Source organism: Delphinapterus leucas, chromosome 4, assembly GCF_059928025.1.
Source record: "Delphinapterus leucas isolate spDelLeu-1000000601 "Yukka" chromosome 4, BTC_Dleu_Yukka2, whole genome shotgun sequence".
Lineage (NCBI taxonomy): Eukaryota > Metazoa > Chordata > Mammalia > Artiodactyla > Monodontidae > Delphinapterus > Delphinapterus leucas.
The window spans coordinates 68,658,280-68,682,583 of record NC_143132.1 but is presented as its reverse complement, the minus strand read 5'-3'; the positions used below and the strand labels follow the sequence as shown (position 1 = coordinate 68,682,583).

Below are 24,304 nucleotides of genomic sequence, written 5' to 3'. Positions count from 1 at the left end.
GAAGACAAGAGGCACCTCTCCCCAGAAGCTGCCACCACAGCACAGTCCCCACAAGCACTGGAAGGGAGGAATACGACACTTGTCAGGGGGCCTTGTTCCCTCTGTGGGGATTCGGAGAGAAGAATGGAAACAGAGACAGCAATGCCAACTCCCTGGGGTGCCCAAGCTCCACCAGGTGGATGCCACGTGGTAGGGATGGGACGCCGCACGGCAGAGGAAGGAGCTCAGCTCTGGGGAGAATGAGACCCAGGTGTGCATCACCCCTTGACCACTGCTGCCTGTGTGACCCCGGGCTAGCAATGTAAGCGGTCTGAGCCTCAGCCTCCCCATCTGTAAGGTGGAGACCACACCTGCCCTGCAGGCTGAGGGTAGAGCCAACACCTGGGAGGGCGGGCAGAACTAGGCACCAGCAGGGGGGCCTCTACCAGCACAAGGCCTGAGAGCCTGCCTCCCCGTCCATGGTGGGGTGACACTTCCACCGGGAATGGGGATGTCACTCCATTCCCCAGGAGAGAGGATGAAGGGGGCACACATCAAGCCCTTCACCCCCCCCCCTTTAGTCAGTGACTTGATAAGATGGGGGAAGTTGGACACCCACTGGGTGACACTCAGGAGTTTACTGCCTATCCTCACAGGTGTGGCCTCTCTCCCCCAGCTCTGCCGGTCTACAGCCTGCAACAACAGTATCCCCCGTGACTCCTAAACAAGTGTCAGTCAGCCAGCTGTCCCCATGGGTGGAGTACCGGGTGAAGAAGTTATTGAGGGGAAGAAGAGATGGAAGAGTAACAGGAAGCTCTGGGCCAAGCCAGTTGCCACTTGAGCTTTACCAAAAATAGAGCTCGTACTGTGAACCCTATTTGAGTTTATCTTTCAACTGATTCATTCGGGAGGAAGGGGAAGACAGAAGACTAATTATCACTCTCAAACCCCAAAAGTTAGAGCACCAGCCCTTTTATTTTCTCATTAATTCAGCCAACGAACATTCACTGAATAATCAGTAGGTCCTTGGGACCCAGATTTGTCACAACTAAAGGCTTCCACTGCCTTTAGGCTCCTTCATCCCAATCTTTGATCCGTTAGGATCAAAGAATCCTAAAGGACTTCCCAGTTAGGGAATTGCTGTTTCCCAGGAATAAGCTGAATTATGAGGCCATGACTGCTTGGTTGGACTCGTATAATAAAAGCACAAGCTTGTTTCATTAAAAACAACAGCAACAACACAATCTGGGGACACCTGGGACCCAGGAGGCCAACCAATCTGATGCCACACAAGTGTAAACTTAACAGCCCCGAGTTTTCTCCCTCCCTCTCCACTACTCATTGTTCTATGACACCTACAAGGATCCTAGCTTCTTCTGCCCCAGCTTCCTATTCTACAAAGATAATAAGCCTGCTCGCAGCTCTGCCTGCTGTGATGAGGAGGATGGTCGCCCTTGCTGACAGCCTGGAGAGTCGGGGTGAGGCAGGGGGACTGGCACACACACTTCGGTGCACATTGCTAGTGAACCTCTCCCCGTGATTACCTACTGTCGTTACGCTGAAACCTGCACGGTTATACCATGACCCTGCCTTGTGACACGTACTGTATACTGACATCACTGTTTTAGTCTCATTTAACCGATGTGTTGAGACCTGAAGAGTTCTAAGATAAACGAAGGGAGGCCCGTCCTCAAGGGACTACGCAGGCAGGATAATTCCTGAAGCAATTCACAGCTGGGCAGGTAGTAAGATTCCCTCCAAGGAGAAACAAAAAGGGGTGAAACCAACAAGTGAATATTAATAGGGAGACTGACCCGGGGTTAAAGAGCAGACCGCCTGGGCAGAGCCGGCTCTAATAGGAAGTGGGACTCCAGGGCCTCTTTCCATAGGCAGGCACACCCCTGGGGCAGGGAGGGGTGGGGGGAGGTTGGGTGGGGGGCACCCAGCAATCAACATGGGCTGGGGAGAGGCTGTTGTCATAGTGAACAAGCCACAGGCCCAAGTCAGGCAGAACCCACAGAAGGGCATCCAGCCTGGGGAGGCATGGTCAGCAGGGTTGAGATGGGAGGAACCTGTGCTGGGAGAACTTCTCAGGAAGGGGGATTGGAGGCAGGCTTTTAAGAGGAAACAGAACCCTGTGCCACAGCCTGTGGTACCCACTCGAGCCACAGACATGCCTGGGCACACCCACTTCCCATCACATACAACCCCCCCCTCGCTCCGGCCTTTAGTCCTTTGGCTTCCTGAAGGCGCATGTAGCTCACAGAGATCGAGCTCTAAGGCCACACACAGGCTCTAATCTGAGGTTTTTCAGTCTGTGGGGGGGACCAGTTAGACTTCAGAGGTGGCCCAGATGGGGGAGTATCTGTGGCTTTGAGGACATACTGTCAACTGCTCTACTCCACGGGTGTAGCTTGAAAGCAGCCACAGACAACATGCAAATGCACAGAGGCGGCTGCGTTCCAACAAAAATTAAGTTACAAAAAAGGCAGCCGGCCCACAGGCCATGACTTGCTGACCGTTTATTAGAGGGTTACGAAGTAGTAGGAAAAACCAATTAATGTTTAAATAAAACAATGAAAAAGAAAATATCAACGTGCTCTGTATCTGGTGGAGTGGATGGCAAGTAGTAAGGGTAAGAATGGTTTAGTGAAACTTTTCAGCTTACTTATATACTGGGCTGCAATGTAAAATATGTTTAATACTACAAATACAGTCAAAAAGTTTGAAAGCCACTGCCCTGATCCAACCCCTTCCTTCCCTTACAGAAATGGGAACTGAGGTACACAGTAGTGAAGGACTTCACCAAGGTCACCCAGCCTGCTGGGTGGCACAGCTGGGATCAGAACCCACGTCTCCTGGTCGTCATCTCAATGATCCTACTGCTGTTCCCACGACCTCTTGCCTCATATAGAGACTGAGCCCCAATAGTGGGCCCCTTTCTCCCTGGTCCTGATCCCTCGGCCCTCCCAGGTGGCTCTGCAGGAACCAGAGCTGGACGTGCAGCCGCCCCGAGGCCGGCCAGGCTCCGGGCGGTCAGCAGCAGCTGCCAAGGAGAGCGAGCCAGGGCCGAGGTGCGGCTCCACCGGGCACACGGCTGCCAGCAAAGGGCCACAGGCCCGTAGGAGGCAGAGGGTGGGGAAGGCGGAGGGACCTGGAGCAGAGGCCCATGCTACTGCTGGGGGAAGAGGGCAGAAGGATGCGGAAGCCAGTGAGAGAAAAACTGATGTGGACTGCAGGAGAGGCGGAGCCAGACGAAAAGGCAAAGACAAAGGAAAAGAGGTGCAGACGGAGACGGTGTGAGCACCGTGACTGGGCGTTCTAAGTGGAGGCCCGGGGCTAGTTCCCAGTCCCCCTTGCGCCCCCAGCGGCCCCACCCAGAGTCTGAATGTCTGACTTGAACCCAAAGGAGAAAGTCACTCACAGGAAGCATAAAACATCATCAAGATCGGCTTCTCTTCCTTCTTCAGGAGCCGTCGGAAGTCCTGAGGCACAGAGAACACTGCAGGTTACAGACAACGCAGGAATGGAGACGACATTCCCGGGGGAACCACAGTGGCGGGAGGAGTGCGGCGGGGGTTTGGAAATCCCATGGTCTGACTTGGGGGCTGGGGGTGCAGTGCAGAGTCCTGGCACGTCAGGGGCTGAAAGACCCTCAGAGACCATCTATTCTAGCCACCTCACATGTTACAGATGGGGAAACTGAGCGCCCGAGGGGACAGATGGCTTTCCAAAGGCCACCTGGTAGGATGAAGTAGTTGGTACCAGGTTACCAGCGTTACTTTCAGCTCCCACTGAACAATGAATACGGCAAGGAGCTAACTGGGTCCCGTGAGGCTGTCTCTTCTTACGCGATCTATGAAGTGGCTCTGTTGTGGTGGTGCTTGTATTCACGGAGGCCCAACTTGGCCAGGTGTGGATCTGCTCATCACATAACACGGGGTTAACCCACCGCTATGAATCTTCCCCAGCCCAGCCCTACAGCCACCATCCAGGGCCCGAGGAGACCATGGTGCACACAGGAGCGTAAGGATGAGATGCACCCCCATTCCCAGGAGGCTACAAGCTAAATGGATCATTTGTGTTTGTACCCTTAGAACAGCGCCTGGCTCGTTATCAGACAATATATAATCATTTGTTAAATGAATATAATAAATGTAAAAAGACAAATGGTCACAACAGTGCTAATGGAGATACTTCAGTGTAAAGCAGGGTAGGAGACTTTTCTTCCAACCAGAGTCAATGATGTTTGGGAAAAAGCAAATCTGTCAAGGACTGCGGAGTAGCACCATGACAGAGCATATTTTGATTAAAATAAGCTCCTCTAACCAGTTTCCATGGAAGAAAATTAGAGGTTTTTCTCTCTTGAATAATAAGGAAAATAAGAGGAAATTTCAAAATGCAGCTTTCTGGCAGCAACAAGGCATTAGGTAAATAGATGATGGTACATCCCGCACAATGGAATACGACTGCATTATTAAAAATGATGAAGAGGAATATTTAATGTCACAATAAGATGTGCATGTTACATTAAGTAAGGGTGAAAAGCAAGTTACAAAACAGCATGTAAAATGTGATGACACTTTTGTGAGTAACAGTATTTATGTGTGCATTAAGCAGAAAGCCTGGAAGGCTACAGAAAATACTGGCAGTGGGTATCTCTCAATGGGGAGGGATGGGATGATTTCTTTTCTTCTATGCTTAAGCTGAATTTCTAAATTTTCAACAATAAACATATAGTACTTATAATTTTTCAGTTAGATAAAAAAGATTACAAATATTTTGTGGGAATTTATAACACTGCATAACGAATTCTGAAAATGTTTACTCTTATTTACATAACTAGCGGGTTAAGGCGCTCATTTTAAGACAGAATTAGTAACGAAGATCTTTGACCCTGACTAGGGGTGGAGAATGCTTTGAAAATGATCTTCTGGAATCACTGGAGCTAAAACCGGTAAAAGATCTGAGAAGAAAAGGTTTTTCTGAGCCTGTAGCAATTTGGTAACAGTAACAATATCCCATTATATTCATAGATGCTTAATTACCTTCAAATTAAGTGTGGAACTCTAAGCTTACAAACAGAAATTGGCAATTCAAACTTGAATTTGGAACTTGTTATTTTACGGGGATTCTATTAGCAGAAAAGCAGCAGCACACAGTATAACAAGAGGATTGCCTACAGGTGTAGAAAAAATATTTCTGCTTAATATTTCTAGTTACAGAAGAGCAATTTCAGGAGTTTCAGGACATGAACATTTTGGGGGAGGGAGGCGGCAGGCAACCACTTTCCAGAGAGGCTGAAAGCCCATATTACCGCAAAATCTACCCGGGAGAAACCATCGGTTCAGGCTGTTTGTCTTTTCTTGGCTATAGGCACAGGTGCCGCCACCTCCCGACACCTGCCCCTCCTCCTTTCCCCCAACATGCCTATTAAAAAGGCTTCATCTTCAAGCTGAGGACACTGGCACTTTTTATCCCAGAAACGTTGATGCCCATCCCCTAATCCGAATCACCCCTCAGCTGAAAGGCCTACTGGGTCAGCCCACGATGATCACACATGATCTCTCCTGCAGGAAGTATAAATGGCATCATTTTCTTCTGAGCTAAGAAGCATCAAGAGTCAATAATTTTAAATGAAAAGGGGAGGCAGAGGAAGATAAAAGGCACATTTTATGTTATCAAGAGAAAAACGAACATTCTCCTTCCATCTACAAAAAAGCCCTGCTTGTCTCACAGGCCATTTGAAATGTGACAGAGAAGTTCTTGCCCATCCTAATGTAAAGGCACAGCCAAGCAAGTAAGGCACACATGTGTGCATGACACAAACACAGGTACACATGGATAAAGAGGCACATGCAGGTCAGGCGGGGCAGGCTTTGAAAGGAGGAGGGTCAGGGTTGTATGGAGACCGTACATCAGAACCACCCTTCTGACCCCAGCCCCCCACACCAGCCAAATCCAGAAACTGAAGTAAATAACTTGTTCAAAGTTAACACAGTGACCCAGAATTGTGAAGACCTGACCCAAGTCTCTGGCAATCCAACCCAAACCTCACAGATTATTCTTAAACAAACAAAAAACCAAAACCCACTTTAAAATAAAACCCAAAAAACACAAAGGCAGTCCCAACAACTGAATAACCTAACAAGGAGAAAACATTTAAACAATATCCCTATAAGGAAAATCTAAACACGTTAAAATACATTATATACGGCAGCAAAAAACGGGAAGGGCTCAGGCAGTCAGCCTGTAATCTCCTGTTCGTTCCATCACAGAGCTGGGAAGGAGAACCAAATGTTAGAGCCCTGGCCCAGCTCCCTTGGAGGCCCCCAAATACTCCCACTTCTCAGTTCCTTGGGCATCTCTCCTGGGAGACCCTGGTTAGGGGGGAAGCTTCCAGAGCCCATCAGAACTGATACGGAAAAATTACCTTTTCATTATCAATGTGGACAACATCTTTGGCTCCAGGATCTTCTTCCCACAGTGGGGGCCCTTTTGGATCCTTCAGAAATGCCACTACGGACTGACGAAAAGAGAGAAGGGAAAACTCGTTTTAGCCAGGAAAAGAGGGAGGTGGGGGAATCAGGAACCTGACCTGTTCCCTACCTGGAGACCCAAGTGCCTGGAACGGGATGCATTGTGCCCTATGGGCAAACGACTGGGGGTGTGCCATACTATCACCCACTGACAGCTTACGAAGGGCCCTAAAAATGCACCCCACCAGGATTTTTCAGCCACATGACACCTAACTCTGGTCCACTGACACCTACGATGCTTCTTCATGGACAAGAGAGGAAATTTGAGACAATTCGTTGGCTTATTCAAAACAAAGGCACGTGCTTCTAATAAATCTCACCTCCTCCAGAAAGTCTCCCTGATCAATTTGAATAGAGGTCTTCAATCCTGGGCAAAGTAAGATACTTACACATCAGGCAGCCACTAAAACTGTCAACCGCATAAGCAAGTAATCACAGCTGCTTGTAACCGGCTTGGTATTTCATGATCTAAACTGGTTTGGGAGAGTGTTAAATCCTGATCATCCTGTGAGGCTCAGGTGGGAAGCCCCCAGGGCAGGGTGCTCATCGCTGTGGCCCCCTGGTTGCTGGATTTCTCTCCTTAAGGACCCCCTTTTAGACGGACCAAGACCTTCAGGATAAAGGGCTTACTTAGCCTTTGTCATGTGGACAAGTGAGCAAATGCAAATCTCTGCTCCCCTCGGGCAGGACACACATGCAGCAGGGAACAGGGGGCACATCCCTCTGCTCCCTTCCCCACTTGCCACAGTTCACTGATCCAGGACAGAAGCTGCATTCCCTTCCCTCTCAGACAGTCATGTGGGAAATGCTGCTCAAAGCCTGTGAGAGCCAGAAACGGGTAACAGAAACCAGCCGAGGCTCCATCCCTCCAACCCTGGAAGGGAGTTGCTGGCCATCCATGTCAACAGATGGCCCCTCAGTGTCCCCCAGTTTGATGCAAGATTCTGTTACTTCTGCCCACTCTGACCAAGCTCCAGGGAGCAGATGAGGAACTGGGTGTGCTGGGGTGGAGAAGGGAGGAGGTCTGCAGTGAGAAAGGAAACACCCCCGTAGTGAGCCTGTGCATGAAGCCCGCCCACCGGTCACACACAGAGAACCTGGGAAGCTTGTTATTTCTGGAAATTCCTATTTGGAAAGAGCACTGTGGGAGAGTGGGAGACAGCTAGGACTTCGCAGAATTTCATTCAGGTAAAGCTCTCTGTCTGTCCAAACAGAGCTGTGAAATGCCTGCTGGTAAGAAAAGTGGGCCATTTCCACCAGGCAAAGGCAGACCGCCTTCTCTCAGTCCCTAGTGAGAGCTTCACCGTGACAATACAAGCCAAAGTGGAAGCAGCAGGGCTGTCCCGAAACCCATACTCACAGCCACGAGCCATGTGAGAAAGACGCTTATAAGTGCCCACCCGCCCGCTGTTCCAGAAGATCCAGTGCCGGTGCTCTCAATTTGGGGTACACAGTGGACTTCAGGAGTCTGTGAAGCCCCAGACTCACAGGAAAACACTTCCTTCAATGTATGCATGCGCACTGTTTCTAGGGAGAAGGTCCATGGCTTTCAGGAGATTCTCAGTGGGATTAGGAACCCAAAATAGGTAGGACCTACTGCTCTGGGAGGCTCCTGTCCCATCCCAGCACGAGCTAAGTTAAAGGGCTACCACCCCCACCGCTGCCTCAGCATCAAGGAAAAAAGACGAATGTGGATGGAAAAAGGAAAAAAAATCACTTCTTTTAATGTAATAATTGAAACGTTCATACTACCAATCTTTTGCTTTTCAGGTGATTATTCTTCTTTAATTGAAGTTGAATAATTCCATCCACAGGTTCTTAGTCTCCAAATCAGTCTAACCAACAAGACCTTGGGTAGAAAGGTCTGCAGGGAGGGGCACATGGGACACTGCCGTCAGCTGTCCTATTCTGGGTGCTCTGAATCCCAGGAAGATTGCCCAACACCCTGCACCTTGGTCTGCATGGCTGGGAAACCACACCCACGGCCACAGGCCTTGGGAGAGGGTCACCCGAGGGCCCCCCGAATTTCGCCTTCCAGGCACCTCTGGTCCTCACCACTCATATACAGTAAGGATTTTGCTGGACAGTCGGCTGACAAGCAAAAGGCCGCTTATACAGGAAGGCCCCCTCTTTGAGTTCCCCGCTCTTTACACTCTCACTTATCTGGCCTCTGGGCTCTAGGGACCCTGGCCTAGTCCCTGTGACCTGGCCCCCGCAGGACCGTACAGGGTGACAGCAACAACAGCCAGACCATGAGCCTGAGCCTGTGCACCCACCCTGCTGGGGGCCTCCTTCATCTTTCCGGAGTTAGAGGCTCAGGAGAAACCCTGAAAGGAAAACTGATCCGTGACCAAGGAGGGCTCTGTTCGTGGCTGCTCCCTGTAAAAAGCAGGAGCCATCAGGCAGTCACGGGGAGCTCCGCCATCGCCCCGCACCCTGGAGAACCCCAGGGACTCTACTCCAGTCCTCGATGGTCCCACACACTTCGGGGACCCTGGGACCAAGGATGCCCTCTCTCTGCCCAAGGCCCTGACCCCGTACAATGCTCAGCCCACTTCTCCAGCTTCTTGATGCTGAAATCACAGGAAGGACGGGAGCAAGCGGGTCCCACACACCTGGTCTTTGTAAGGAGGTAGAAAGGGCAGGACTTGGCCTCCCTCACCCAGGCAAGTCCAGACCACCCGGGCTCCTCTCCTGCTACTGCAGTTCTGAGTAGCTGCTGCTCTCTGCTCCACAAGCCCAGGACAGACTCCTCAGAGGGCCAGCTAAATATAAACTGAACACAACCTCCAAACACAAAACGGAGAGCCCCCGCCCCCCTCTCCATCAGCACCTCCCCCACCCCACCCAGCGAAGTCTGACTCCTGCGGAGCACGTGTTCCCTCCAAGGACTTCAGCTGGCGTCTTAACACAGAATAAGAGGGGTTAAGTAACTCTAGTTGGGAGAATTTTCTCTAAGTGGCTAAGTGGGTGTTAAGACGATGAGTAATCAGGCTGAGCCTGGGTACGGTAAAAGCTGCAGCAACTTAAAAAAGAACAAGTGTTAGTGGATAAACAAGAAATGACCAGGGAGGTGGGGGGAGAGAGGCAGAGGGAGAGGGGCACAGCTGCACAGACAGATGAACAGACAGAAAAGAATGGAAGGAAACAGATGGAAAGAGAGAGACAATGAGAGAGGAGCCCAGGGTCTAACACAGTCTGAGAAGCAGGAGAGTCAGAGAGGGTGGGTTCAGCATATGCTGGAACAGAAGAAACACATGGCCCCAGCCAGGGCAGGGGGATGCTGCCTGGACCAGAGGCAAAAGAAGACTGATTTGAGGAAGGGAATGCACATGTTGAAGGAGGAGAATCCAAGGGCAGTGCAAGGACTCAGGGCTGGGGGAGCTGCTTTGTGATTAACAGGACAGCACCTGCAGGTCAGAGGATCTCCATATTTATTTTCACTGATGCGTTTCCATCTCCTTCTGAATTGCATTTGTAGCAGGGAACGATCTCACTGACATGGGCATCTCATCTGCAATGAGCTGCATCAGCCCCAAAGATGCTGCTTTGCCCGGGTTCTACAACACCGTGCTCACCTGGGCACAGCTGGCCCCCTCCAGCCTGTGGGCGGCCCCTGTGGACACCACTGCAGAGGTGAGGGAGGGCTCTGAAGCCACAGCGAAGGGAGACTCAGGCCTTTGCAGGGGAGGGCATGATGTCATACGTATCACCGGACAACTGCTGATAGAGTCACAAACTGTCTACAAGGTCGGTTATCCCCACTTGTTTAACAGTTACAAACTTTTCCAGGTATTCTGCTGATCTATGTTCTAGAGATGAGAATCCCTCAGGTCATTTGGAAGGGCATTTGTACACTCTGCCCTTCCTCCTCTGCTGAGAATGAGGGAGGGAAATTTACCTTAAATGTCACAGCTCGGTTATATTCAGTATGAAACGCACCATCCCTGTCAAATGAGGAGAAAAACGTGTTAACTTTAGCAATGGTTGTGAAGACACTTACTTACCTGTGGTTTCCTGCAGCATCTTAATAAGATCCAGTTACTGAACACAGGTCAAGTGTTTTTTTTTTAAGAAATAATTGTAAACACAGAAAAAGAACCATTCTGAAATAAAATTAATCTCACTAAAAATCGCGGTTTGCTGAGAATACCAATGAAAGCTTTCAGCATTTACTTGGAAATTGGAAATGCCCACATGTACTTACTGGTAATGGAATAATTCGACCTTTTTGTCCTTTGCGCTTAGGTCAACTTTCATCTTCTTGCACAATTTTCTACTCTCTGCGTCACTGAAAGACACAAATGTCAGGAAAAAGACACTTGTTACCTGAAGCCCTCACGAAGGTGCTAACGGAGTAAAATTTGCTGGTGGCCCAAGAGTAAGGCAGGTAGCTTGGAATTCTCAGTAGCAAGTGAGGCCCTCACTACGCATGGGCTCTCCGAGAACAGGAGGAAGTAGAGAAACCAACAGGATCTGGACTGATTTGGAAAGACAGGGGCAAGCAGATGGGGAGGACACATCACTACTTGTAAGGGGCAACGTGATGGATCCAGACAAAGGAAGTGCCCCAGAAGCTTAGAAGGCAGATGGTCCATTCTAAGAAGGAAACTAAGCTCAGGACAGTGGTTCCCAGTCCTGGCTGCTCATTAGAATCACCTGGGGAAGTTTTTAAGCATACTGATTCGCTGACCTTCCCGCAGATCACGACTTCAGAAGCTCTACCTGCAGCCCCAGCAAGTTTTTGTTTTTACACCTCTGATGTGTGCCATATGCCACCTGCTATATACCATCAAACCAGAGTAGGAGGGAAATGTTCTGCGATGTTGAAGGAGTTATGAAATCTGACCAGGTATTGACAAAAGCCGAAATGACAAAGGGGAAAGGTTTGGTGAAGTGCTAGCGTCTGCAATATCACACTCCTGCAACTCTTCTCATAAGAAGAGTCTGCCGGGCGCCATTCAGCGTCTACCGCGTGCTCATGCACGACCTCCTCTAATCTTGGCTCCCTTTCCGTTAGACCAGGGATCTCAAGATGTGGTCCCTAGACCAGCAGCATCACCACCACCCAGGAACTTGTCAGAAGTGCAAATTCTCAGCCCCATCCCACACCTGCTCAGTCCAAACTCCCGGCGGGTCCTCGAGCGACTGTGTTTTAAGAAGCCTCCCAGGTGATTCTGACACCCGCCCCTGCCCTGCTCTGCTCTTCCTCCTCTCCCCGACATCTCTGCCCCCCACACGAGGTTCGGCTTCCCGTGTGCCCTACGCCGGCGCCCCCAGAGACCTCACCTGTTCTCACGGCCTCCCCACCACCTCACCACATTCAGCCAGGTCTGCCCGACAGCCAGCCAGAGGCAGCCAGCTACCGTGCCCGCAGGGCCGTGCTCCTCACTGCAGGACCCTTCCCCACATCTCAATGGACTCAGCGAGGGCACCTCCGCCCACACCCACCCCCACTGGTCCCCGGTGTCTACACCGCATGAGAAACCTTGTTCTGCCAGGGATGACAGCCACCTGAGGGAAGTCCTGTCCACTCCCACCTGTTTACCTACCTCAGTACCTTCAACGGCCACCAGCTTCACACAGCTGAGCACCAGCCCCAGAGCAGATGGACTAATTACACCATTCAGCTCAATTCTAAAAGCCACACTCATCGACGGACAAGCAAAATTATGGGACCTCATTTTAAGTGTAAATGTGCAATTTGCAGTTCAAGAAGAATGTCTTGCGGGACAGGTGTGTGGGTCGGAGAGGGAGAGTGTCAAGCACTCCCAGGGGCCCCCCAGCCCAGGCCCAGAGCCTTCCCTCCCTGCGTAGTCCTACCTGTGGTGGCCATCACTGCAGCCGCTGCAGCTTCCAGCACCCCACATCGGCACCCCCAGCAAACAGGGGACTAAAGAAACACACGAAGAACTTAGAAAGGAAAGGCTGTGGCCTCTCCCTCAGGCTGGAAAGGGCCTTCTGAGATAGGGAGTCCAGAGAGAAGGGATAAGCTGGGCTCCGGAGGGGACCCAGAAAGGCTGAGAGCGTGCATCAGGAGGCCCTATAAGGGCAGCCCACGCAGCCAGTGGCTGAACTCTTACCCTAGAGCCCTGTGGGGTTGCTGGGCTCACCTCCACTGACGGTGGCGATTACAGTTCGGTCTGCCCTGTCCTGAGGGCGCTCTGTGGAGAAGCCACACTGACAGGCAGAGGGTCTGTGTGTGACAACTGCGACTGAGGCGCCGTTTCCCTGCCCCAGGGGAGACAGGAGGGCTCGACTTAGATGTTTATAACTGTTCCCTTGGCACTTTCCCTGTCCGGCTTTGTTCTGTTGCGTGCAACTGTTTCTGTGACCACCCACTGTCCACCCAAATGTGACATCAAATAGTGGCTGCAGCAGGAACCAGGTCCAGGTGCCCACGGCCCCCCTCGCCCCATGCTGGCATCCAGCGGGGGCACCCAGACTGCAAGGCAGCCCCACGTCAGCTCTCTCCTCCGTTGAGCCTGGCTGGCAGCCTCTGCCTATGACTTTACAAAGCAGAGAGAGAAGTGATGGGGCCCATCATTGCAACCCCAATCCCTGCCGGCTGTGTGGGAACCCACTCCATGGAAAAGTGTCACTATCCCGGTGAGCCCAGGCCAGGCTTAGGAGCAACATTCCAAAGACACTGGGTAAAGCTGGAGGGGCACGGAGGTTCCCCGAGAGCACATCCAGCCCAGCCCGCAGCCTACGGCCCCCACGGCTGTCCAGTGACCACAGCTCTGTCACTGCCACAGGATTCCTTGTGGCAGACTCTGTGCAACCCTCTCCCCTCCTTAAGTTATAGGACACTCCCTGAGGATTCTCTCCTCTTCCCTGCCCCCTACACACACACACACACACACACACACACACACACACTCGCACGCACGCACACGCACACATTCTCAGAGGGGTAGGTGGGGAGCCAGCCTCCCGTCCTCTGCGAGCATCTCTGGCACAGACCCCAGAGCCTCAGCCCCCCTCATCCAGCACTGTCACATGCCCTTCCCCGCTGTCTCCACACCTGACCAGCATGTCCACTGTCACCCCCCATCAGAAAGGTTTGCTCCACCAAGCCGAGGGCTCTATTTTGTTCACAGCTCGTTCCCCAGGGTTACAACAGCTGCTGGCACGTAGCAGGCGCTCTATAAATAGCCTGAGTGAGTGAGTGAATGATGCCGGCTGGTGCGCTGGGATGAGGCACACACTGCTGGCTCTCTGGGCTCTGCCTACTGAGCTCCAGGAATCCTGCCAGGTGAAAATCCCTGACAGTGCGCTCTCAGATTGGCTCCCCTCCCTCCTACGATTCTGTCAGAGAGAGAGAGAGAGAGAGAGAGAGAGAGAGAGAGAGAGAGAGTGTGCGCACTAATTGCACAGGACAATAAAAGTCATAAGAGTTCAGGAAGGGGAGAAATTACCCAAGCTCAGGGACTTAAAAGGATCTGGGTTGATAGATTATGCACAATTAATTGTGCTGCCGCCCTTCTCTAGCCAGTGACCGAGGCTCTGGGGGGAAAAGACAAAGGCAGTGAGCAGGAAAATGAGCTGTTCTGCAGGGGATGGAGAGGGAGGGGACAACCACAGAGAGTGGACTGGCCATGCAGAGGCCCTCGTCTGCCACCCCCGACTGTCCTGCAGGAACCAGACTTTTCTGCTGGGGAGGCTGGAGCCTCAACACCCTCTGCCCGTTTACTCACCCATGACCTGCTACATCCCCTCCTCCCCCACCTACCTGGGCTCTCCTCTACAGAGAATGTGAAAGGTCACCGAGGCCTTTTCACACTTCCCTCCCCATCCCTGGCCCAGACAGACACATACACATGGGCGTTTTCGTTTGACTTCGATGTGGGTTGCTGGCCAGCAGTGCAGAGTGGCTGCAGGTACGTGCTGTTGTGTTTACCAGATGTACACGTGCAGTGGCGTTCATTCAAGAGCCTGGCAACTAACACTCCTGGGAGTCAGACCCAGGGATGAAAGGTGGGGGGTAAGAGTAGGAAGAAAGAGAAGAAATAAGGTGCTGGAGGCTCGGGAAGGGGAGGTACTCGACTTTGAGAAGTCGCAGCCTAAGTATCAAACCCTCCCCGGAGTCACTGTCAATTGGAGTGACTGATGGCTTCTAGATCTGGCTCTGCCGCTAGCCAGCCTGTGACCTCTGGCAGGGCCCTTGGTTTCCTGAGCTGCAAAATGCGGGAGTTGTCCATATGAGCTGGATGGAGCTTTCTATTCCCCTACAGGGTCAAGTATTACTAAAGCATCAAGGCAGGCTGCCTGTATCCTGACGGATGGACCAGGAGCCAGAAGCCAGGACAGATGGTGGAGACTGGGCTGCCTCCGGCAGCGGGTAAAAAGCAGACTACACTGAGGACCAGGGGCGAGGCCCCCAGCCTGTCTTGGACACTGTGTGCCTTGGCCAACTCAGCCTTCCTGGGGTCCCTTTCCCCATCAAAGAAGGGGTAAATCCCTTTCTTCCATCTGCTCGGGTCTAACACGGGATTCTGAGTGGATGGACCTGTGACCCCAGAGGGTGGGTAGCAGAGGAGAGGTGGGGCGTGCCCCCACTTCAGAGACATGAAGAAAATGCAAGATAAGGAGCGAGTGAGCAAAACAACACCGTCAGCATGCCTGCAAGGTGCCCCATGCAGAGGACAATGTGGAAGGAGGTAGCTGGAGGGCAAAGGCAGGAGACAGAGAACAGCCTAGAACAGCTGGGCCTTCAACTTGCCCAGACCTGGGTGGCTGGTCACTAGCCCTGATGACGAAGGGACTCCCACAACAGGAGTCTGGCTGTCCTCCTTGGTGCCAACCTCAAGAAGGCACATGAATCATGTAGCAGAGTTCATGAAAGTGATGGGAATACGAGAAAGAAGAGCATGCCTTCTCATCCTCCACCTGCCTCCCCGGCCCAGCAGTTCTAGGGGGGACACGTCGCCCCCACCAGGGTACAGCAGTGTGCCACAAGGCGTCTGAAGCCACGACACAAAACATGGCGCCTCTTCTGGAAGCCTGCTTTATCCCATGGTAATTTCAACACGCTCACATGTAAAGGAGCAAATGCTAAGTTCGAATAATTTTTGGAAGAAAACATGGGCTTCAAAATATGTTATGCCTGCCCTAGCAGGTCCCACGTCTTGGATCTGGGAAGCCAGCACTGCTCCAGGGAAAAGAAAGCAGATGGGAGAATGAGAGCAGGTGGTAAGGTAATGACCTTAAACCCTCAGGAAAAGAAGGCAACAGGCGCCCCATCGGGCAGCCTCAGCCCCGTGAGAACCAGCCCCAGGAATTAACACCCTGGGCACGGTTCCTGCCTGCTGGCTCCAGCTCCGCCGCCCAGAAAGCAGCCCTCCGTGCCAAGGCCGAACCCCGATGCCAGGCTGCAGGGCACGTGGGGAATACCAACTCCCTCACACTCAACCTACTTAAGAGTTGGACAACTACCACCAGCCAACCCGAGCATGGCTGCTGAGATCTGAGCCAGGAGGTGGAGTGAGGGGAAGGGAGAGCTGACAAATCCCTGGACAGAAGCCAGAAACCCTACCGACACTTCAGAGCAACAGGTTACGGGGGCCCGGGGCCCAACGGAGAGGGGTATGTGTGCCTACCGGCACACAGGCAGGAGCAGGGAGGAAAGCACCAGAAAAGCAAGCAAAAGAGAAGAAATGTCCACACACAGAAGAGAGGAGGAAAAAGACCAAAAGAATGGGGGAGGCAGGGACCCGAGAAGGGAAGGAGCAACAGAAACTATCAAGGGAGAGGGAACAAAGCGGGAGAAGAAAAGAGATGCTGTGAGGGAGGGACCGGAGAGACGTACGAGGCAGACACCCAGGGTGGGGAGAGACACGAAGCCTGGAAGACACACCCTCCCACACATTTCCATGAATACATGGGTCTGTATACACATGCATACACACGAGCACGTATGTGTACACACGTATGAGCCTGGCAGCTTCTGGAACGCTCTGAACCAGGCTATGCAGGGATGGGAGCAACTTGGAAGATTCAACTCCATATTCCACACAAGAGCAAACTGAAGCCCAGAGAGGGGCAGTGACTTGCCAAAGGTCCCACAGCTATTTGCTGTCAGAGCCTAGACTCAGAGCCAGGCCTACTGACCTGCAGTCCTACAAGTTCCACAGCACCGCACAGTTCTTAAGGGCCAAAGCAAAACACCCTGTCCACTGGGGCTGACTCTCACACCCAAAAGTTGTGAGGAGCATCCTCACAATGACCAAGGGGTCCTCACCCAAGGAAAAGCTCTTGAAGACAAACACACCATTTCCCTCCCTCCAGCTTCTTGGAATGTCCTGACAATCTGGCCCAGATGAAAAACAACGAGAGTAGAATGGGATCTCACATTAAATTCGTTTCTACAAAGATCTTCAACACAGACCCGGTAAGAAGGCAGAATATGTATTACTGTTCCATTTCACAGATGAGGAAACAGACTCAGGGTAACCGACCTGTCCAGGGTCACGGGGCTAGTAAGTAGTGGAGCTGACCCCTCAACCGGGGCCTGTGTTTACTGCACACACCTCTACAGACGCCTCACCCCGGAGCACTGTCTTCTCTCCCCCTAGGATGCCCTCTGCCCCCCTCACCTGCCTTTTAAGGGGGGAAAGCAGAGGGGCCATCACCCACGCCAAGCCCTGGCATCCCCATTCCCACCTCCGACCCTTCCCTGGCAGGGCAGGAAGCAGAGGTGGGGAACCACACACAGCAGGGCCTACTCGAGGGCAGCTGTGCTCTGGCTGCCCACCTGCTGTTCCCCTGCTCACTCACCCGCAGAGAGCACCCACCGGAGGGCTTCTGCCCGTCCCAGGGCGTCTCATTCAGGCTCATAAACACAGACTGAGTGCGTTTAGGACAACAGCTGAGGGCTGTCATCACAGGGCCTGGAGTGCACACGGTGGGTTCCCTTAATTAACGGGGCACATTCAGAAGTCTCAGAGCAGGAGTGGCTGAGCAGACGGGCAGAACCAGCTCACGTCCTTGGGGATCTCTCTGTGTAACGGTGATCCGTGAACTGCCACCCAGGGCGGCCTGCACGGACCAGAGCTCCGAGTTCTATCCCTTTGGCTGTTCTGGGAAGATGTAGCTGTATCCTGCCTCTGACTTCAAACTCGAACCCAGGTATTCCTGCTTCCAACATCATCCATTATAGCTCCATAATCCACCTACCCATCTAAAGTTTTAAAAGCTATTTAATATTGCAGTTTATACTTCCTCTTGGAGGCATAAATGGAGTAGCAATTATGCGCACAGTCAATCCTTCTGTCTTAAGGTGCCTCTTTTAAGCTCCAAGGTCCCCAGATTTTCATCTTAGAACATCAAAAGTCACAGGATTATTTCTCCCACTTGCACTTTTGATTCCAGACAGCATGTCTCCAAATGAGTCCTGAGTTCTATTCTTGGTCTGTGTTCACACACTAACCCCGCCCCATAAAGTCCTGCCTGTCCAGGGCCAGATGACCCGAGGGGCCCACACCACAGGGAGCTGCCTGCAGGGAAAGCCGGGGCACTTTAAAGACCTGCTACTTGGAGGTCTTCGCCCCAGATTTGAATTCGACCTCCTCTGTGAAGTTTTCCTCAACCTTTCCAACCTTCGTTCCAGGCAGAACGAAGTGACCAATCACCTGGCCGGGTGTCTGCTTCCTCTCCTCCTTGCACACGGCGCTCCTCGAGGACACTGTTAGCCATGTGTGTCCCTCAAAGCACAGAGTAAGGGCTCGGGAATGTCTGCTGAATGGACCCAGATGGATGGCGCAGCCAAACGAAGCTCTTCTGCCCACTTCTGCCACCTACAAGCCTGATGAGAACTCCCTGTGATGAGGCTCTGTCAGCTTGGCAGGACTGATGTCATCTTCGGGTATGGAGATTCCAAAGCACCCTGTCCCCTCTAATAGGCTTTAGTACTTTGCCAGTCACACAGATCACGCCTGGTAAAATATGGGAGACAGAGACACACCTGGAAGATAAGAACACTTCCAGACCAACTATGAACTAGAAGTAACCAACAGCTACAATCTCGCCAACTGTCTAGTGAGCCGTCTGTTCCATTTCGCTGGTGTTTGAATCAGCTGGGAGGCGTGAGGCCAGACAGGCACGTGTGTGTGTACATGCGCGCACATACACAAACACACACACACACTCACACACCCTACAGCAAACACCGACTGGCTAAGACTTCTCCTGGTCTCATTCAGTGCTTTGTCAAAATATGAATCTCCTTCAATTCTCTCCAACGATGGGCAGGACCAGCTTGAGGCTATCAACTTATAAAACTGTTGTGTCCCAGAAGTTCATTTGCAAAATAGCCACTTAGAACTCAGAATAAAGACGAAGAAGATTGCACTGGAGTGGAGCCCATGAAAGCTCACTGAACCCCACAGGGTAGCAGCAGGGCTTGTGACTCGGGCAAAGACAGAGACAGTAAAGGTTACAAAGATCTTTATGGGCCATGCAGGAAAAGAACTGCCTCTTTTCCCAGGAGAGCCCACCTCGTCCCCGTACTAGCAAGACTGAAATACCGCCTATGCTCCTCTCCTCTCCTCTTCCCAAGCCCACACTCCCGATAAACCCCAAGTCCAGGTGAGGAGTGGCTGCACTCAGAGGCTCTGGAAACACCTCCTGTCCTTGTCAAAAGGACATGTAAATGCTGGCATCCACCAAGTGCAGCGCAGTGCCTTGCGTGCAGCCAGTGCTCAACAAACGTGCAAAGAATAAACCTATTCTTCCTGACCTTTTCCGTATGTTTCACGGTCTATGTGTCTCTGCTCTGTTTTTGCCGATCTATGCCCAACTGGGAGCTAATTATGTGACAAAAGGTGTGTGTATGGAAATCCCAGCAGCAAAAGCACTGAACACAGGGAGATGTGGCAATTACTCCTAATGACTGAAAGGAAAGGGAAGCTGAGCACACCGTGGACTCAAAACTCCCAAACTCAAAAGCATCAGAGGAATTCGAGCAAGAGCCCCCTTCGCCACACTCAGGAGCAGCTCTCCCTCCCACGGGCCGGCGCTTGATTCTGCCACCGCAACACCGACAAGGAAGTCTCCGGGAGGGGCAGGCGAGGCAGGAGGAGAAGTAGCTCACAGCATCATCATCAGGACGCGTGGGGGTAGGGACGCAGGCCAGAGGAGAGAGCCGGAAGGACTGAGCCACCTGTCCAGGACTGACACATCTAATGGAGCCACCTTGGAGCCAAGGCAACAGACAGGTCGTCAGCTGGCTCCACCGCTTTTGCACCGTGGGCACTGGAGACCTCTATTAAGGGCCCAGGCTACAGGCAAAGCCCACAGTTCTTGCTGCAGGCCCCCCCCACCCAATAAGCAAGCCCCCCGAGTGGCCCTGGAAATCATCTTGCCTCTTTGGGCACCAAGGCCCCCTCTGCCACCCACTGAGAAGGCAAAATCAAGTGACACATGACAACAGAGTAAAAGTAAAAGCACTACGGAAGAGGGAAGAAGAGGGGTGGGGCCGGAAAGACAGGAGCGGGAGCCACACCTGCCCCTCCTCCAGCCCACAGCGGTCCTGCAGCATTGCTGGGCCGGGGCGGGGCGGCAGTCCTTCCGCAGCCATCTCTCCATCACATCCCCTCTCCCAGAGTATCAATCAGGAACAATTCCCACCCCACCCACCAGAGCCCACGCCCGGCCCTCCAGCCACCATACCCCACATCCCCAGGACATACCCACAGTCCACCCAGCAGATGGTGCCTTGTCCTTTCACTGCCTGGGCCACAGTAGACAATAACCTGAGATGACTTTCAGCTGCAGCCTCTGTGAAAAAACAAAAAATAAAACATCTGTGCCCAAGTGCACCATGGCCTCCCCTGCCATCTTCCCTCAGGGGCAGGGAAGGACGGAGACCAGTCCTAGAGGTGAGGTCCTGAGCACCAGTTAGAACGTCGTCCCTGTGGCAACGGTTCTCTAAGAACAGCCCAGCTCTTCTCAGAAAGCTCTGCTCCCGCCATCCTCACAGATGCAGAACCCTAACCCTAACCCTAACCCGCCTTCAAGCCACACCTCACGCCTCACTCTTCCCAGAATCTCTCGGCCGGATCCTCAACTTCCAGTAGAATCTCTGACTCATTACCATTCTGGGACACATTTTGAAAATTCTATAACCGAACAATTACAATTCTATAAGGGGGACCGAGTCTGCTGATTCCACACTGGTCTGCCCTGGTGCCCAACCTGGGAGCTGACAAGGGAGGGACCAGACCCTTCCTTCACTTGTGCGTCACACACACACCTAGGGACTCGGTACAACGTGGTGATTTAATGAGGCTTACGTGTGACACTAGTGTCTGATGGACTGATACTAAATGTCCCCAAGTCACTTTCACGGCCCTCTTTCCCAGCACTGGCAGTACCTTGGGGGACAACCGCAGGACCGTGGACTGCGCCTCGGGGCTGGGCGGATGAACATGAGAAAGGAAGAGGCTTTGGGCAAAGCCCCTGGAAACTAGGAGGGCGGGTGCTTAGAAACGGGGCCTCTGTGGCCAGGATCTCCACGCTGCCAGCCTGCAGCGGTCCACTGCTGGGCGGCTGTGGCCAGGCTGTCACCTTGCCCCGTCACCCCTGTGAGCTCCCGGGCAGGGGCCTCCACGCAGACACTAAGGAGAGCGCAGGCTGCCTGCCGCCTTCCCCCAGCAGAAACCACAGGACACACTCCACAGCCAAGCAGAAGTGATATACGAACTAGCTGTCTCCTCAGATCTCCTCTTCTAGTGCGGCTAATGGAAGCTGTGAACACAAAGCACGCTGAGCCTTTCACGCAGCGAACGGAAAGCATCCCGCAAGAGCCGTGCATGGAGCCACCTGCAGGAGGCCCTCCCAGGAACCCCCCCAGGCCCACAGGAGGAGGGGGCGCAGCCGAGGTGGGAAAGGCCGCCCCCCACCCTTCCAGCTGGGCTCTGGGAGGCAGGGGAGGGAATGTAGAGCCATATGAAGGCCCTCCCAACCCTGCCTTTCAGCCGTGGAAGGGGAGGCACTGGCTGGAAGGGGTGGGGCGGGGGGAGAGAAGCCAGTTCCCGGCGCTGCTCCCAAAGCCCCTGGAGGTCCCCAAGTCTCAGGAGCAGGGCTGGGCAAGAGGCAAGGAGGCAAAATCACCCGGCCCGCGACCAGCGGTCCAAAGCAGGCAGGAGCCGGGCACACGGGCAGCACTCAGAGTTCCACTACCAAGAGGCAGAGACAGAGGCTGGGCGACGGCCCGAGAGAAAACAAGAGTGCTCCCAGCCCTGCCTCCGGCCCCTGCAAGCCCTGGTCTGGACACCTCGCCTTCCCACTCTTTCCTTTCCGAATCCTTTCCTGGTGGCGAGCCTCCTGTCGCTGCAGACTCAGAACATCTCTCCGCGCGCTCCAGCAGAGGAAGCGAGACGGAGGCAGCAGCGGGACCAGCTCTACCGCCCACTGGCTGGTGGACCTCAGATCAGGCAGCTGTTCTCCCTGAACTCTAATTCCTCCCTCAACTGGACATTACCCGCAACCTCACAGCAAAGCAGCAAGTGAGAGCGTGTCACACAAGTTCCTGTCAGAGTCCTTCTAAGAAGATGAGCTTATGTGAGAGGACCCACCCAGGGAAGGACCTGAGCGAGTCCCTGGAGGGCACTGACGACCCCCCAGCCCCGGAAGCAGCCAAGGGGGCTGAGCCACGCTTGTCCAGGGCCCTAGACCCCAGGCCTCAGGAGCAACTCTGCTTTCCCCCTGCCTCGGTTTCCCCCTATTCTCGACAGGAAAGGAATGCTAGTCACACGCTGGGCTCCCAACAACAACCCCAGGGAGTGTGTGCCAGGCCCTGGGAAGGGCAAGCACGTGCCCGCGTGCTTGGAGGATGCAGGCTTCAGGAGGGACACACATCCAAAACATCCATCGGTCCCCCATGCCAATGGGAGTCGAGGATGAGCTGCCAGGGAGAGCTGTGCCCGGAACCAGCCCAGCCACTGGCTACTGCTCCTTCAGGGCACAGAATACTTGGCATCCTTAGGAGCAGCGAAAACACTTAACTCTGCTGGAACAGCATCAACAGTCAGACGTTCAAAGTCGCGGCCAAGAGCTGAGCAAACCTCTCTCCATCCGTGATGCCCTCGCCAGCTTCAAGGTCAGAAGAGGCAAACCACTAGTCCTACCCCCACTGAAGCCACCCTGTCCTGAGCGTGGAGCCCACTCCAAACTCAGTCTCTTGTTCTGACCCCAGAGCGGGACAGACTGGGGCCAGGCAGGGCCAGGGCTGCCAGCCTGGGTGCGTTCCCCCAAGCCTGGGACCAATTCAGCTGGCGACAGGTTGGCCCAGTCAATTAATCAACAGCTCTGGCGAAGCACGCCCTGGCAGGGCCGGCCGTGCTGTCCAGAGAGCCAGAGCGTCCATGCCGGGTGGTCACTGTCCTCTGTCCTCCTTCACACACACGTCCTCTCCCTCCTGAGGTACTGAGGGACTCCAGAGGGCTTTTCCTAAGAAACACTGGTAAAAGGGAACTGAAACGCCCTCTTAGGGATCCAAAAGCAGCAGAACTGACACCCCTGCATCTTCTGACGGACCTTCCCTGAGAGGTTTTTAGTCCCGGGGTCTCTGCCTCCCACTTCTGTCCCCGTTCCTTCCTTTCCATCCCGCCGCATCCCTGACGACGGCCCCAAGGCCAGGAGGGGCACTCACCAGATTTGGAGTAAAGCACCAGTACGTTATTCCGGGTCCTGAGAAGTTTTTTCAAGTCCTTGGGGTCAGAGACTCTCTCGACGAGTGAGGAGAACTTTGTAGAGGACAGCCACGTCGGCAGGACCACCTGGGGATCAAGGAGCCAAGGACCATGAGTCTCAGGTCCCGGCTGGGGCTGAGCAAGAAGGGGTGCCCCAGATGTGCTGCCTCTAGGCACAGTTGCCTTGGGAGGGATAAGGCTCACCCCTCCTTCTCTCAACTCTACACCTGCCTTTCGCCTCATCCCCTCTCCAAATCGCCCCCCCTCCCACAGGGACTCTTCCGGACCACTTCCAGCCACCAGCTCACCCTTCATCTTTTTTACAAAGCCGTATGGACTGCACAGGTACATAAGCATGCTGCATGGACATTCTTGCCATCCTTTCAATCAAGACCTCTCTGGGAGCTCAATGTCTGTACCCTACACTGCACCCAAACACCACACACTGGAGCAATGTGAAAACTCCATCTCACCTAGCAGCACCAAAGCCCCAAGTCCACAGAGAAGTATGATCACCTCTTAATGTGATCCCGTTTAGGGTGGGAATGGATGGGTGAGGGGTTTTCCACTTTCCCCACTGAGCCAATGATCTCAGGAGATCAGCCAACAAGAAACAAGCCAATTCTCCCAGAGAAAACCCTAAAAAACCTTGGGCCCTAGAAGTACCAGGCACCTCCGCAGGCATGAAGAGAGGTGGGCTGAAAAGCAGCGGCAGGGAAGGGGAGGTTGTTAAATGTTTGAACAAAGAGCTGTCACGCAGCAGATCCCCTCACCCAACCCACACAGTCCCCTGCCTAGCCGGCAGAAAACACAGGGGTTACCATCTACAAAGACTGAATAAGAAAAGTTCTGCCAGGAGACACCAGGCAAAGGTGGGAGGGAGTATGGACAAATTGAACCTAGAGATCACCCATCTCCCCTAAGCCCCTACCCCCCAGCGTCTCCCTTCCCTTTTCCAGAATGTTGCCAATCTGATCCCCCCAAGCAGGTTAGAGAATTTTTCTCTAGGTTAACTGAGGAGCATAAGAAAAACAACCAAAAGATAGTGATTTGGAGACTCTTCCAATGAAACAGCTGACTTCCCATTCAAAT

At 53.2% G+C, this 24,304-nt stretch overlaps 1 protein-coding gene across 1 annotated transcript in view; it reads right to left on the bottom strand.

Annotated features, from left to right (window-relative positions):
• PDIA5 (protein disulfide isomerase family A member 5) overlaps positions 1-24,304 on the bottom strand; it is an 89,136-nt gene that overhangs the window by 44,321 nt on the left and 20,511 nt on the right. Inside the window, exons 2-7 of the mRNA XM_022567174.2 lie at positions 23,173-23,299; positions 20,210-20,297; positions 10,726-10,809; positions 10,420-10,465; positions 6,413-6,505; positions 3,404-3,464 (exon numbers count right to left, since the gene is read on the bottom strand). Of these exons, the coding sequence (XP_022422882.2) occupies positions 3,404-3,464; positions 6,413-6,505; positions 10,420-10,465; positions 10,726-10,809; positions 20,210-20,297; positions 23,173-23,299 (499 nt within the window). The remainder of the gene's footprint in view (positions 1-3,403; positions 3,465-6,412; positions 6,506-10,419; positions 10,466-10,725; positions 10,810-20,209; positions 20,298-23,172; positions 23,300-24,304) is intronic.